This window comes from Equus przewalskii, chromosome 24 (genome assembly GCF_037783145.1).
Source record: "Equus przewalskii isolate Varuska chromosome 24, EquPr2, whole genome shotgun sequence".
Classification (NCBI taxonomy): domain Eukaryota; kingdom Metazoa; phylum Chordata; class Mammalia; order Perissodactyla; family Equidae; genus Equus; species Equus przewalskii.
In genome coordinates, this window is record NC_091854.1 from 5,517,320 (window position 1) to 5,532,931 (window position 15,612).

Below are 15,612 nucleotides of genomic sequence, written 5' to 3' on the forward strand. Positions count from 1 at the left end.
GGTGCGTGTATACTGGGGTTGTGACACAATAAATTTCTTACTGTGGGTCCCAACCAAGAGTGTGATAAACACTGAATTAGACAGTTGGCAAAAGGCCTTGTTCTGCTTAAATCATCATTATTTCTCAGGGATTTTGCAAAGAGGTCTCATTCATGGTAAACATACTTAGAATTTTCAAAAGAAGGTCAATGCAAAATAATCGAAGTTTTCCTTCATCACACCTCAGCATCCTGATGGTGGCAATGATTATTAACTGTATTTTTCCCCTTAGCCTTCTCAGTGGCTCAAATACAAACCATTTACCATGGCAATGCAACCACCGCTTCCTCATTACAGCCTTATTCTACAGATGTTTATAAGATGCCTCCTATGTGCCAGTACTACCCTAGTTGATAGGGATAAATAAGACTCTGACAGGAGCTCACTGAGTGCTATTCTTGAGAAGGACCTGTTTTCTGTTCTCAATGAGAAGAAAGGTATCATGGACACTTGGCCTTGCTTACCCAGGTCTGTTTCTTATGGACAAATCTAGAACTATACAAACTAACAATGTCTGGTTGCAATAAAAAAGCAAAAGTAAACAATTTCTACTTTGTAATAAAATAGTTGGAGTGGAAAAAATACACACCGACAACTTTGTAAAACCACTCATTTGGTAATAATTCATATATTACTTTTGCTAGCTCTAGTGTTGTCACTGCAGACTATGTGTATCTTTCTTGTTTGTTCTCTCCTTATTTATCCTGGTTCCTAATCCATTGTCCATTATGTATATTGCAAACAGTCCCTCCTTGTTTACCCCTGGCCTCCTCCAGACTGTAAGCTCCCTGCAGGCAGGGGCTCTACCCGATATACCTCCTTTGTGCTTCACACAATACCTAGAAGAGTAACAGACACGCACCAGGCACCCAATAACTTTTGTTGATGGATAAGGAAAAAGTACGGAAGCTTTTACCTTGGAGGGACTGGCAGACTGGGGCACAAGGAGCCTGCATTTGGATTCTGGGTGTAGTTGAAGGAATTCAAGCTATAAACACACAGGAAGGACCCTGGAAGCAGAAGACACACAGACTGTACCATCTTCCCATATTGTGCCCATCTTTCTAGTGGAGCCAGTAAGGAAATCATAGTCATTTTACAAACCCAGGAGAGAGACAGAATAAGTCACTCAGATTTAGAAAACAGGCCTATGGGTGACCTAAATACAAAAGAATTAGCATACCATCTGAGGTCAAGTTAGGTCCTCTCTTCCTCTTTCTCCAAAACCCCAAATCCAAGACTAAAAGCTATATGATTGGTACTAAAATGATTTGAAGTTTATTTGAAGATATTAATTGGATAGGCTTGATATTTTTAACTCAGCCTTGCAATTAATCTTTAAAAAATCTGGCGTACTATTTCACAGGCAGATAAAATTTGCAGTAAGTTGCCTCAAATTCCCTTTACTTTCTTTTGGTTGTTTAGTCTTTGTAACATAAACCTGAAAAGTGGGCTCAGAACAAGGTACTTCAGTTACTCAAACGTTTGCTACCACTTATGACTATCCCACTGGTCGGTGAAAGTACCCAACATTTTAATGAAAGAACATACTTGTTGGCAATTCACTCCGAAGCCTGTGGGCGCCTCTCTAGGACTGGATGGGCCCCGGGCACAGAGCTCTCTGACCTCCGTCTGACCCTGCCTGCAGGCCATAAATGTCTGTCATCTACTCTGTGTTCTCTACGGAAGACTATTCCCTGGCAGTGAGCAGAGAACAGCTAGGGTTTCAGATAAATTCCAGATAAACCAGAGTGAAATTGAACAAGCTCAAGAGAAAAGGTTTACAGCCTTTTCCACACATGAAGAGGCACCCACAAGGAAGGGTGATTTCCAGCTTTGCAGAGAAAGGAGTGTCAGGGTAAGTTATCTGGTCTAGGTCTGCACAGGTTACCCCACCGTGGTTCCCAGCCTCAGGGGAAAGAGGGAGCCCGTCCCTCGGTACCTACCACTGTTGTTTGCAAAGAGCTGAACCTCTTCCAGGGTATCAAGCTGCTCTTCAGGACAGCTGGACACACAGAGGACAGTGGAACTGAGCCTCACATCTTTCACCTCCAGGTTGCAGGAATTCATAAAGAACACGTGTCTAGGAGATAGATCAAACAGATAATGTTTTAGAGCATTTCCACTCCTTGGGTTTCACTGCGGGCTTTAAAAAATATCCACGTGCTATCAAATATGGGAATAATTAACGCAAACTTTTATAATCAAATGCTTCAGCATAATTTAACATGTAGCATGCCTCCTGGGGGTCATCTAGGGAGTTGCGCAGCTTGGGAAGCATACTCAAATGTTAACACAACTTTCCTTTTCCAGATTCAGCATTTTCTGGGGGAGAACACTAGGGAGTTAACTTAGGAAGTCACTGAGGAAGGGAGGGGATTGATTCAACTGCCTGTGGATTGCCACATCAGGCCAGTGCAGAAACTGCTCAGTGAAGTCCACAGAAGGCATTTTTGCACCCAAGAGCGTTCAACTATACCTCAGAGACTAGCTGAACCCAGGGAAGAGAGAAGTGGAAAGGAGGGGCCAGAGGCTCTGAATTAAAGGTTTGCTCCTCCCTCTGCCTCCCAGTTTGAGAGCCAGAAAACTCAGGAGACCCTTGCTGCTGCACTGTGCAGCCACTGGGGAGGTGGGCAATGCCCCCAGGCAATCCACGTCCAGCAACGCAAAGCCACCGTCCTCAGGAGTGACATTCAAGGACAGAAAACGCTTGGTCTGAGATTCATATTCGGTGACTCCAAACTTACATTCAGGACCTATTTAGACCCTTAAGATTTCTCTCCTGGGAGCTGCTTTTGATTATCAAGCCTCAAAAGTTACTAGGAGGCAGTCTCCATCGTAGAAAGTCACAGCCAGGGATTCCTCTCCCCTCTGGATTTCTGTCTCTTCTCTCCCCTTCCTGTTTCTGTGTTGGAGTCAGAGGAGGAAAAACGTGACATCACAGCACCAGAGTTGAGAGTGTAGACTGAGGAGGAAGTGAGACACAGCCCCCAGCATTCCCAGTGCAAGCCAGGTATTCTGCTTAGAGACAATACTGTGGATGGAGTACAATTGGCAACAAGATTTAACTCACTATGAATCGCTGTAACAACTAACCTTTACTAAACCTTAGCTCGTGCAGTGGCTCAGCCGATCCTCAAAACAACCTTGCGAGGTGGGTGCAATAACCAGTTTAAAAAGTTGAAAACCTGGCTCATAGAGGTTAAGTACTCTGTCCAAGGTGACACTGCTGAAAAGCAGCAGAGGCTGAATTTGAACTTAGGACTGGCTGATTCTAAAACCCATGTCCTTCTTACCACATATATGCCTCCCTCTTTAAGAGATGGGCTGAAAGAGTTTTGAATGGGAAAACAGCTTCCAGGCTCAACATGACTAATTTATACAAGATTTTGAAATATAGCCCTTGTACAGGTTGGGGACTTACTTGAATACTTTTTTATTTTGGTGAGGAAGATTGGCCCTGAGCTAACATCGGTTGCCAATCTTCCTCTTTTTACTTGAGGAAGATTGTCACTGAGCTAACATCTGTGCCAGACTTCCTCTGTTTCGCACGTGCGACACTGCCACAGCATGGCTTGATTAGCGGTGTGTAGGTCTGCCCCCAGGATCTGAACCCATGAACCCTGGGCCACTGAAGCAGAGAGCGTGAACTTAACCACCACGCCATCGGGCCAGCCCCTTGAATACTTACTTTTTTAGGGTCATGTCCTGCCCTGAAAGAGGGGCTCCTTCTACTGGGGAGTTCTTCTTGCCACACACGTTGCCAAAGCTGTCATAGCCGAAGAGGAGTCTTCCCGTGGCTCCCGCCGCCACCGAGTAGCCCATGATGAACACCTGGCAAAACCCATCCAGGTGGCATGTGAAAGCCTGGCCAACGTGCTGAAAACATGGTCCCCCACATCCCTGAAGATGCTGATATAAAATGAAACCAGGTGAAAATGAATCCCCCAGCGTCACTGCACTGCTCTCCTTCAGCAACAACGTCAATGACTCAAATGAGTTAGGAAGCTGCTCATGTGCTACTTGTGTGAACAGGGTGGGTAGGGAGAACGTTCTAAAACGCCGACACAGAGTTCTCACCATTTTCTCCCCTCTTTGCACTTCTCGCCGTCTTCTCCTAGCGTCTGTCATTTTTCCCTCTTGGCCTCACTTCACCAGGACAACTTAGTGCTTTTCCCCTCGAGGTTCTTGGTTTACCAAGTGCACCAGGGCTGTACTACTTCTTTCTCTGACTTTCCTCCCCTTCCTCCCTCTCCCTCGCTCTCCCTTTTTCTTTCTGTCTTATATTTAGGGCACTCCGACCCTCAGGGGCAGAGGCAACGCAGCTGACATGTACAAAAATACTGTTCATAACGAGCGTGAAAATGGAATAAGTGCTTAAAACACACAAAATAAAGAATCTTCGTATTCTGCTGGACAAGAACATCTTGCAATCTATAGTCACTTTTCTTTAATTTCATAACGAATGTGGGATGTTTGAAATTTCAGCTCAAATGATGGTTCCATTAATACGCATCGGCAGGCCTTCTACCAAGGCTGAGTATGTATCTTCTATAACACACACCCAGCGCTGTAAGTTTCCCAACATGCAATGCAGACAACACCATTTAATAGGTGGTAACGACAGCCTCATTCCAGGAGAGGGGATACCGTACATCATTCAATAAAATATGGTGTTGATACCGCATGTTCCAAAGGTATATCACCCCAAAGCGAAATAGGTTTCAGACATTCTGCATTCCCTACTAATTAAGAAATCAAGATAACAGTCTTCAAGTGCCCACTGTGTGCCAGCGGCTCTGTTGCTGGAGGACAGAAAGGTGAACAACCTCAAGTCCCCATCCTCAAGGAACTGAGCCTAGAAGACAGGCGCGGCTCAGGGCTCAGGAATCACCGGCCTCCTGGGAAGGAGGCTCTCTGCCCCTCGAACGCCCCCAGCACTTGCCATGGTCAGACTCCAGGACGAGTGCGTCACCTGTGCTGGCAGACAGGTCACTCCCCCTTTACTTACAGGCTGCGGGTGTGGGTTTGACGGTGTGCCCACGTGGCCGGCACGGCAGGCTGACCCAGCCCCGCATTGCTCCTCCCCTGCCCTTCCAGCTAAGATCCTGATTGGGTTTGGGTTTAGAGGGAGGAAAGGGGTCGTCTGTTTCTGCCCAGTTCTCCAGAAAGCTAATAAGGAAGTGACCATTCCCATTTACTAGCATTCTTTATGTTAATCTCTCCCTTGGAAGGTTGTGGGGAGAAGTGGGAGGTTTTTTCTTAGGGAGGGAGGAGGGATTTGGGTACCCCTGAGTCCCTGCCTTACAATTACTACTTTAAACCATCGAAAATTTGTTCTAATTTCAAACACACAATAGCAATTCCATAAGATAGGTGATACGGTAGGTGTGTATACCAGGTAGGGTGGGTCTACCAAGGTCACTGTCAGCTGTGCCAGGGAGATCTAGAAAATGGAGTCTTAAAAGACAAGAAGGAGAGGGCAAGGAGGGAGAGGACTCTGGAGAGGTAAGTAGAGACAGAGATGGTCCAGGTTTTGAGACGCTCTCTTCTATGTGTCTTATACAAATATAAACAAAGACTGGTAGTCTTTCTATTTGCAACAGACTGTCCCTGCTTCCAATTCTGGCCCCTCACCCCCTAACCTCCTTTGTCCAACCCTAACTCAGGGCAGCACCATCAATAATCCAGTCCAGCATGCGCCTCGTCACCGGTCAGGTCACAAGACCAGGAAGCTGAAGAGCAGAGACAGGAAAAACACTCTTTGCCCTGTTTTAAATATCTGTGGTTTAAAAATGTCGCAAAAGATACTAAAAGCCAGTCAGCTAAGGAAGGACTCTCATTATTCAAATTTAATACAGTAAAGAGAATGTGGGCATATTGAAGCCTTCAGACTGATTTTGCAAACGACATGTAATTTTAAAGCAGTTTCCAGCTCTGTGCCACCTCTCAGATGGTTCATAATTCTTCAGGCTGTGATGGGCCATCTATGAACCCTCTCCCCAGACAGCTGTCGGGCTGAGAGTCTGGTAGCCATGAGGCCTAGGGAAGATCACCAAGTAACATTAACTGCCAGAGGTCCACGCAGCCAGGTGCAGGCAGGATAGCTGGTCCCTGCATTTATGCAATAGCAGACCCGGCTAGAAACACGGGCATCTGTGGGAAGTTAAGGGGGAGGTGCAGTTTCTCTCAGCTCCTAGCGGAGAGCTCCAACGGCCATGATTTAGACACCCAGAACATTCAGTTACACCTTCAAAGCCCAACCTTCCCCTGTGTCTGTAACCAGTTGGTAAAGCCAACAACTGCACAAATACCTTTCTTACTTGGAAAGAGGAACAAACACTATATTCGAGTCATTCAAACAGAATTCTTTTCAACAAAGGTAATTAGTATCTGGTAGCTATTATCGAGCTTTATAAATTAATCATTTACCATGCAGCAAACAGCATGCCTCAATCTGGAGTGCATGGTTTCACGAACACGCTCTTGGAAGCAGTTGAGCGAGCCTTTTTCTGCTGTTACCTACGACTCTAAAATATGCATTGAAGCACCAACATTCAGCTTCCAAGAGACTCTCCCAGGACTGAAACGGCACAGCCGGATGAGGTCGACCAGCAATCCTACACACCTGGAAGCTGGAGTGGGGGGGGGAAATTATTCTCTAACTAGTGGGTTTAAATCAAAGGCCTGTTTCCCTGTTAGCTGCTAAACCCCACATACCAGGAGAGTGTGTGTTATGCTCAGCTAAAGTATGAGTAACATATTTCTAGGCTCACCCTGGATTTTCCTATGTTAGAGGAACCGCAAACACTTGAGGAATATTTTATTTTGGGGGCTGAGACAGTAAAAGAATTTCCAAGCAGTGAGCTCGGATAATGAGACCACACACTGGTCTATTAAATAACAAGCCGGATGCAAACGGTGATTCTCATCTGCTAATGGAGTATTCCCTTAGAACGTGGCCTGCGGCAGGAATACAGCCTCTCCCATTCAGTAAGTCGACGAGGTTAGTAGACACCTGACAAGAATTCTCCAGGACTGATGTTTATTCTGCAGTATTGGTAGATGTCTCTCATTGCACCACAGACTTTAACCTGGTAGCTCCCGGAGCCCTGGGCTTCCCCAGGGAAAGTACTAGGGGAGCAATTTACATTTGGGGCACAGTTATTTCGGGACACGCGCACACGCTCTGGGCTTTTCCCTGCCAAGCACCCACACTTACCAAACCAGTCCAAAAGAGAAAGAACAGGGATAACCATATCGTATCTGTGCATTTCCTATAAATCTGAGGTCGCCACTCTCTTTCCCTGGGGGTTCTCTCTGCAGAAACCTTCCAGAAAAAGAAGGGAGAGAGTTTAGAAAAAGAGGATAAATAATGATATGGATCCCAGCCTGGAAACTGAACCCAAACTTACTCGAAGACTGCTCGATTGTTTGTTTTTTTTTCAACGTGGCGGCCTAAGCTTTCCTGGGAGCCTGTGAAACACCTGCTCTTGCGGAGCGGTTGTGAATTCCCACTCGCCAAGTCCTTCCCCGGAGGTGCACCTGGAGGCGGCCCCAAGTTCGCGCTCCGAGGCCAGCCTCTCCCGCGCCTCTGCCCCAGCACTTCAGTGGGGTCCGAGGTCCTCCTCGCCAGGTGTCCCCAGCACTCAGCGGCGCCGGGGCGGGGGGTTATCCCTGAGGATTGGGGGAGGCGGAAGCGTCCCGGCAGGGCAGGTGCATGCAGGAGGGGACCTGAGCTTTCCCCCGCGGTGCCTTCCCCCGCGGTCCCTTCCCCGGGGGGCCAGATGCGGACACTGACCTGGTACTCGGCGCCGAAGCAGTGCATCCTGCGCTCCGCGCCCGGGGCCGCCGACTGGGAGCCGGCAGAGCGCCCGCGGCTGGCGGGCCTGGGGGCCAGGCGGCCGAGCGGCGGGAAGGGGCGCAGCGCCGCCCCGCGGCCGCCTCCGGGAGCCACGAACTGCGCGCTCGGCGCCGCCTAGAGGAGCGCCGGGCCCCGCGAGCACCGGCCCGCCCAGGGCCTCGGCCGTCGGCGCACTCCTTCCCGTCGGGATCCGGGGCCCGGGGCGCTTCCCCGCCCGCCTCACCCCTGCTCGGCGGCCGCTCCCGGGCTGCCAGTTTCGCGGCCTGCAGCGTGGAGGTCCCGGGCCGGCCCCGCCACCACCCCGGCGTGCCCTGCCGGGGGCTTGGTTAGCTGGCCGGCCACTGCAGGGAGCAGGAAGCAGAGGTTCAGCAAATCCTTCCCGAGGGGTGGGGGACCGTTCCGCGCTGCGTTATTCAGAGCTCACAGGTAAGAAGCACTTGCCCCGTGCCGGATTCTGTTCGACCCGCTTTACAAGCTTTATTAAATAATCAACAAGGCAGGGACTGTTGTTATCCCTAATCTACAGATGAGGGAAACTGAGGCACTGGACAGCAGCGATGTAACTTGCTCGAGGAGACACAGCTAGCACACTGTAGGCCCAGGAGTTGAACCCAGACCCTCACGGAGTCGCTCTCAAGGCGGTTCTCTGCAAACGCTACCATGTCTCTGGTTCAGCTGCCGTTTCTACCGAGACGGTGGACCCGGAGGCTGCTGGCTCTCTGCCACAAAGTCTTTCCTGAAGGGACTACCGGAGCCGGAGGAACCACGGGTTCTAGGAAGCAAAACAACAAGAATAAAAACCCTGGGAGCCTGAAGACTGCCTTAGTCTGAGTGTGCCGCAGGTGGGTGGCGGGAGGAGACGCTTAGACGTTGGCGGGGCTGAAAGAATCTTCGGGTCTGCTCTCACCTCTCTCCCGCGCTGCCTTGGGACAATCATTGCCCTACTCTTCGCACTTGAAATGGTAGCAACCGCAGAAGCCGCTGGTGGGGGAGTCCTCCAGGTAATAGCAGACCAGCACAGAAGTGCTGTTGGGGTGAGAATTATCACTGCAGACTGGTCCCCCTTACCCCTTTCACTCTACTCCTCCAGGGCTGCCAGGTTACTGTTTTCCTTCAATACTGTGTCTCCTTGAATGTAGAAACCTGGTTGGAGGAATGATCTGGTGTAGTATCAGAAAGTCTTGTTCGCTGGGGCCTGAGACATCAGTCCTGGGCTCATCACCACCTTCCCACCCCACACCCACTGGGCCCTCCTGGACGCATGTTTATCAGGGTAGCTGAACTCCAGGGAACAGGAATTCACCAGACAAATAACCAGACAGCTGAGGAGTACAACTACTATAAAAAGACCACAATTGAGCAACATGTAGCCTCTGAAACCTAATTGTGAGAGTAGATGGACCAAGATTTTTAAATAAACATGATAAATATGTTTAAGAAGATGAGAGATGACGATAGCAGTATGAATCAGGAAAAAATATCATGAAACTAAAACAAACAGAAATATTACGCATGAAAAATATAATTGGAATGAATATTTATTGATGCTGTTTATTAATAACATTAGATAAATCATAGAAAAGATGCCACTGGATGCAGCTAATTAAGATGAATTATTGATTGGAAGAGCAGTTTCAGCAGCTCTGCAGAGGCAGCAAGAAAAGGTTAAAAAAATAAAATAAGGCTGTTTGTTTTAAAAATTCCTGATTAATATCAAGGATAGAATTAGAAGAGAAAAGGAGTGATATAAAAATGGAGAGGAGGAAATATTTGAAGACATAATGGAGATAAATTCCAAGGTTAAAAGAAAGAAAGAAACCTCAGATTGAAAGGGCAAGTCTCAATCCAATTATGAATATTTAAAATATATTATTTGTTTGTTTTAGGGATTTCCTAAAAATTCATTCATTGGGACAATAGCTCAACCACCCAACCAGCTCTCAACAGAATAACAGCCCCTCCTCAGAGCCACAGACCAGTCAGCTGGGTTATCCCATGAGTGTGCCCTTCAAGGCTCACTTCAGACCCTTCCCTTGCTGTGTTCACTAGTCACAACTATTATCTGACAAACTTACCCAATCTAATCAGCCTCCCTGCATTGAAAGACCCATCTTATACCAGACCCTAAGAAACCTGTAAATATCCCATCCTTGAAATACATCAAATATGTTTATATTCAGAAATTCACAATAATGCTAAGTAAAAATAAAAACATTGATTGCCTGTAGAGGAGTCTAAACTCATTATTCCAAAAACTGGTAAATAAGGGAAAGAATCAAGCGCATATCCTGCTTCTTTGACAGGAGCCATACTTCAGGGTAATCACATCACTGATGAAGGAAATTTTCCTTTAGAGAAGTCTGGCTTATAAGTGCAGAAGAAATGATAGAATTTAGGACATCACAGTTTTCTGAACATCAGAAAAGAGGGACAATCAGACATCAGCCTCCTCCCAGTGAAGAACACACTGCCACCAGTGAAGCTGTCATGCCAGAAAAGTCCACCTGAATCTGACTACCAATTTATAAGAAGTGTAGGGAATAGAGGAACAAGAGAAATGACACCACAGGGATGCCACCAGCAAAACCGAGAATGGGAAAGTCTTCAGACACGTGGCCTAGTTTGAACATCAACAACAGGAGCAGCAGCAAAAAAAGTTAGAAAAAAAAAGCAGGGAGGGGAATGTAAATTAAAAGAATGTAAATGAGAAGAATGTAAATTAAAAGAGACGTAGGAGATATTTTAACTAATTATAATGTAAGGACATTGTTTAGAACCAGCTTAAACCAACCGGAAAAATAAAAAGAAAGAAGGCCATTCAGTGAACAATCTAGGGAATGTGAATACTGATTGGATATTTGATGGTTTTAAGTAATTCATATTAAGAAATTTGGGGATCTGACGATGTCATTGGGGTTAAGTTTAAAAAGGAGAGTCATCTTTTAGATTTACGTACTCAAACTTTTACAAAATGATATGCTGTCTGCGATTTGCTTTAAAAAATTCAGGGCAAAGGGCAATGGGTGGAGGTGTAGGAGGAACGAGGTTGACCATCAGTTGGTAATTGCTGAAGTTGGGGGACGTATACATGGGGTTCATTGAATTGTTTTCTCTGCTTTGGTATGTTTGCAACTTTATACACACACTCAGAGAAAACAACAATGCATCCCTCTCCCAAGCCTCCACTTAGGCAGCCTCTAACACTTACTGTACACACGTACCTGTTACTGAACACACTTGCCTTTTCTCCTTTTTTACTCCCTACCCCACAGCCTGAGCCCTCAGCCTGACCCCATCTATCCTCAGGAGGCAACACCCCCTGCTGAGCCTTAGGATGGTTGTGTCTCCAGACCTATTGGCCTTGTCAAGGTGCCCCGCTCCTACAGTTTCCCTCAAACTCCTCTCCAACCCCATCTGCAAGCCCCTGGTGCTTCTGCAGCACTTGGGCCGTAATGTTTTCTCCTCTTCTACGTGTCTCTTCATCCCTCACTCACACTGCCTCTTCTGCCCATCCATCCCTAAATTTCTCATGATCTGCATGCTTTTCCTTCCTGATACTCTAATCCGCATCTCTTCCAAAGGCTTTGGCACCTTCCTTAACTTCTAGCTGCTCTCCCCAGATGCTGGACTCTTACTCCTGTCCTGATCCAGCCAGACAGAGATGCAATTAGAACCACTCAAGTTGCCTGCTTTCCTTTCAAGCATCTGACCACTACCATTCGGGTCAGGCCTCTCACGTGCAGACTGACGCTTGAGCTGGGCTTCAGCCTGCACATCTTATTGACACTGTACTTTGGGGCCAACACCTGGGGAAGGTCGCATTTCCCACCCTCTATTCCACTTTGCTCAGGCTTTCTTCCTCTCCTCACCAGCTCCTCTGGCTGAGTTCCCAGCATGCTTTGAACCCTAGCCTGACACCCTATGGTTAAAATACTGTGATGCTGGACTGTGATATGGCAATTTGTCTTCCAAGAATAAGGGTTCACCTAAGAAAGTCAGTTATTAGAGGCTCCAGAGAGGGCAGGATCATCAGCTCAGGCCTGAGGATCCAGATCTTTCATCATCTTTCCTTTCCTGTCAGCCATGAAGATTCATCCCTCAGAATGGAAGCGAGAAATTAGATGAAGGATACGGGGGTCTTGGGTTTGAACTTTGGTATTTGTTGTTGGTCCAGGAATGGCCCAAGATGCACTGGACAGATAAGGGGGCTGCAAGGGGCCATTGGCTACAAGACAGGAAAGGGGGTGAGAGGAAGAGAGCCAAGCAAGGTGTGTGTGTAAAGGAGTCCCAGTGCTTTCGAGCTGGATTGGGAGAATTTCAGGATGAGGAAGTTGGAGGCTCTGAAAAGTCTTTCTTTTCTCTTTGAAATCTTTGGATCAGAAATCTGGTCTCTGGAACCTTGACTATTTCAGCTGTTCTCCATCCAACAAGGATTGACTGAACATTTGCTTTGTACCAGGACTTGGGCCGACTCAAGGGGCACAAACACCAAGCAGGAGCATTTGCCCCTTCGTGAAGGTCACACTTGCTTGGGGGTTGGTGATGAGACACATGGTGAGGGTTCTTTGCCCAGAGCAATGGTTCCCGGAAAACCTCCTGGGAAAGGGTGCCTGAGTTGAGGGGTCAAGTGTGAGTAAGAGATGACGAGGCAGACAGAGGGGGAGAGGGCATTCCCAGCAGAAGAAACAGCAGGGACAAAGGCCTGGATGTGTGGAACTGCACGGAGAACCCCGAGCCGTGCAGTACTGCTGGAAAACGAACAGGAGCAAGGGAAGGAGGGTGGGGTGAGTCTGAAGGCGGAAACCTCTCAGCCGTTTAGGGCCCAGCCTGCCACACTGAGGACCTGCTTGTCTTTTTGTGGTTTTATCTTTCCCATTCGCCCTCACTAGAACAGCGTTTGGAAAATGCTGTCCTGCCCTGGTTGTACTTAGAGGACTGGAAGAAGAGGGGCTTGTTCCTCCTCGTGCCTCAGAAGAGCTGGAAGCGAGAGCGACAGTTTCGGGGCTATAGGTAGTAGGAGCAGCAAGAATCAAGTGAGACACTCTTATGGGGCAGTGAGACATGGGGACAGTACAGCCACCAGGCTCCCTTCCTATATGGGCTCCTTGGAATGCAGCTCTCCTCAAGCTCTGAGGGATTTTGTTTGGTTAAAAATTTTTTTTTATTACGAAAAGTTATATATAATTACATTACATTATTTGTATTACTAATCCTTTTGTATATATCAAATATTACATAATAATACCGTATGTAACACATATATGTCATATATGTAACATATTTCAGTTATAAGGCATAATAACACGAACACCCCTGAACCCACCGCCCAACTTAAGAACTGGAACATCACCATCATGTTCCTTCTTGATCACAACCCTTGTCGAACCTTCAGTCTCAGAGGTAACCACTGTTCTGAATTTTGTTTATCAATCCCTGCTTAAACAGGTTTATCTCGCGTTATCTTAATCTTTAAATAATATAATTTAGTTTGCTTTCTAAGGGAATGTTATAAAAAATAGTGGTATATGGCATAGAGTTGGCTGGAACTTTTTTCACTCAGCATTATTTTTTTCACGTTTGATTTTAAAATCGAAGCTGGTCCTTTAAAGACTTAACCAAACAATTTATCCACAGACTTTCTGCCTGTAGTTTGGAAGAGCAGAACAATCAGATTTCTGAGTCCTCCAATGCTGTTGAAGATAAAATGCTTGCACTGCTAGGGGCTGACTGCTTGGTCCAATTTTTGGCTTTCCTTTGTCCCACCATTTCCATTTAGTCAGATTTTAATGTTATCTGTACACTAATCAGATCTCTTACCTCCTAGGTTTCTACATCCGTGCGGGGCAGAGCCCTCCTGCGAATGACCTCATGACACTTCCTGCTTTCCTTCACCCAGTGTTTGCACCTGTCTCTAGGACACCTCCTGTTCCGGCCTTTTGTGTCCACAGCAGTCTTCAGAAACCATATTCTTCCTTCTTTGTCTTTTAATCAATAACGAGAGTTCTAACAGCAAAGCTGTAGGACAGCCTTTACCATGATGCTTTGATGAGGCTAGAGACTGAACAGAAGGAAGTCGATGGCCTGGTCCCTCTTGTGTGTTCTGAGGAACATTAGTCCTTGTCTAGTTTCCCAGGGCTGCTGCAACAAATTACCACAAATTGCATGGCTTCACAATAGAAATTTATTTTCTCACAGTTCTGGAGGCTAGGAGTCTGAAAGCAGAGTGTCAGCAGGGCCATGCTCTGAAGGCTCTGGGAAGTGAAAATCCTTCTTTCCAGCTTCTAGTAGCTCATAGTGTTCCTTGGCTTGTGGCTATGAAGCTGGGGACGTGAGGGTTACTGTAAATATTCATTAAGATTACCTTTCACTTTTGTTCCTAACACATAGATGAAAAGAAGTCAATCTTGTCAATTTGCTGTAAGTGTAACCTGGGAGGGTCACAAGGATTTATGAGCTTGTTTTACAGAAGAGAGAGAATGCCTTCAAGGAAGTTACAATCACCAGATAACCAGCCCCAGCTGCCATTGCTGCCCAGAAGTCAGATTGCCCAAGCACTTATCTGGAGTGAAAGAAACACGGATTTCCCCTTTATTTCTGTGAGACTCCTGCCAAGCCCCTTAGCTCTATGAAACCTCCTGTGTTCTTCTCTTGTGAAGGTGAATTTGAGAGAACCTATCCTCCTGCTTTCTCATTTTGGCCAATTCGAATAAACCTTTCTCCATCTCCAAGCTCCTGTCTCACTGATTGGCTTACTGCATGTTGGGTACCTGAACTTGAGATTGAGAGATCGGTATCAGCTACATCACTCCAACTTCTGTGTCTGTCTTCACATGGCTTGTTTTCTGGGTCACTGTTTGCCTTCTTTTCTGTCTCTTAGGAGGACACCATGATTGGATTTAGGATCCACCCTAATCAATCCAAGATGATCTATCTCAAGATCCTTACTTTAATTACCTTTATTCCAAATAAAGTTACATTCTGAGGTTCCAGGTAGATGTATCTTTTTTTTTTTTTGCAGGGGAAGGGGAGCATTATTTAACCCACTACAGACCTACAGACGCTACTTGAACATGCCCTGTGGTTACATATGTTTTAGAAATGTTATCTATCCCAGACTGTTCATCAGTATGTTAGAGACTGGACCACAGTGTGTGTGTTTGTGTGTATGGGTGTGGTAACAACTGTTAGCACTGCTTTGGGAAGTGTTGTTAGAGACTATGTATTAGAGGACATGTTCCACTCAACATGTGGAAATACATGGGATCTTAGAGTGGGTGGAAGGATTTCCAAGGCTCCTGGAAAACCCTCCTCCTCCATGCCTTGCTGACTTGATCAATGCTGCCTCAGGTTTCTTAGAGAAGAAAGCCTTTTTGCCCCCCTTGAGGGAATACTTTCAATACAGATGGCACAGGGAGAGGGGCTTGGGTAATATCTCCGTACCAAGATATGAATGACTAATAACAAATTCTTTTCTTATCAAAGGTCTTCATAGGGAATGGAAGAGACCCAGACCTCAAGGCCACTGGGCTTCTGAAGACTGAGGGTGGCATGAAAGGGCAGGACAGAAGCCTGGAATTCAAACGAGCTTCTTTGTAACCTTGTCAGGGCCAGTGCTTTTTACTGCACAGTTGAATACATTGTATGACTGAAACTGCTCACCTGTTTGACCTGAAATATAAGACTACATTCTCATTTTCATACCAATCACT

The 15,612-nt window shown here is 46.7% G+C and overlaps 1 protein-coding gene and 1 long non-coding RNA gene across 5 annotated transcripts in view; one reads left to right on the plus strand and one right to left on the minus strand.

The window, feature by feature from the left end:
• The window catches only part of SLC44A3 (solute carrier family 44 member 3), a 78,474-nt gene extending 70,389 nt beyond the window's left edge, over positions 1-8,085 (minus strand). For all 4 annotated transcript variants that reach the window (XM_070592590.1, XM_070592588.1, XM_070592589.1 and 1 more), the window contains exons 1-5: positions 7,841-8,085; positions 7,262-7,369; positions 3,731-3,873; positions 1,986-2,122; positions 956-1,049 (exon numbers count right to left, since the gene is read on the minus strand). In XM_070592590.1, coding sequence (XP_070448691.1) covers positions 956-1,049; positions 1,986-2,122; positions 3,731-3,873; positions 7,262-7,369; positions 7,841-7,867 — 509 coding nt within the window. In that variant the 5' untranslated portion in view covers positions 7,868-8,085. The remainder of the gene's footprint in view (positions 1-955; positions 1,050-1,985; positions 2,123-3,730; positions 3,874-7,261; positions 7,370-7,840) is intronic.
• On the plus strand, positions 8,002-14,896 carry LOC103552818 (uncharacterized). The gene is made up of 2 exons (XR_011532536.1): positions 8,002-8,329; positions 13,728-14,896. It is a non-coding gene; the product is annotated as an uncharacterized lncRNA (long non-coding RNA).
• The last annotated feature ends 716 nt before the right edge of the window (positions 14,897-15,612 follow it).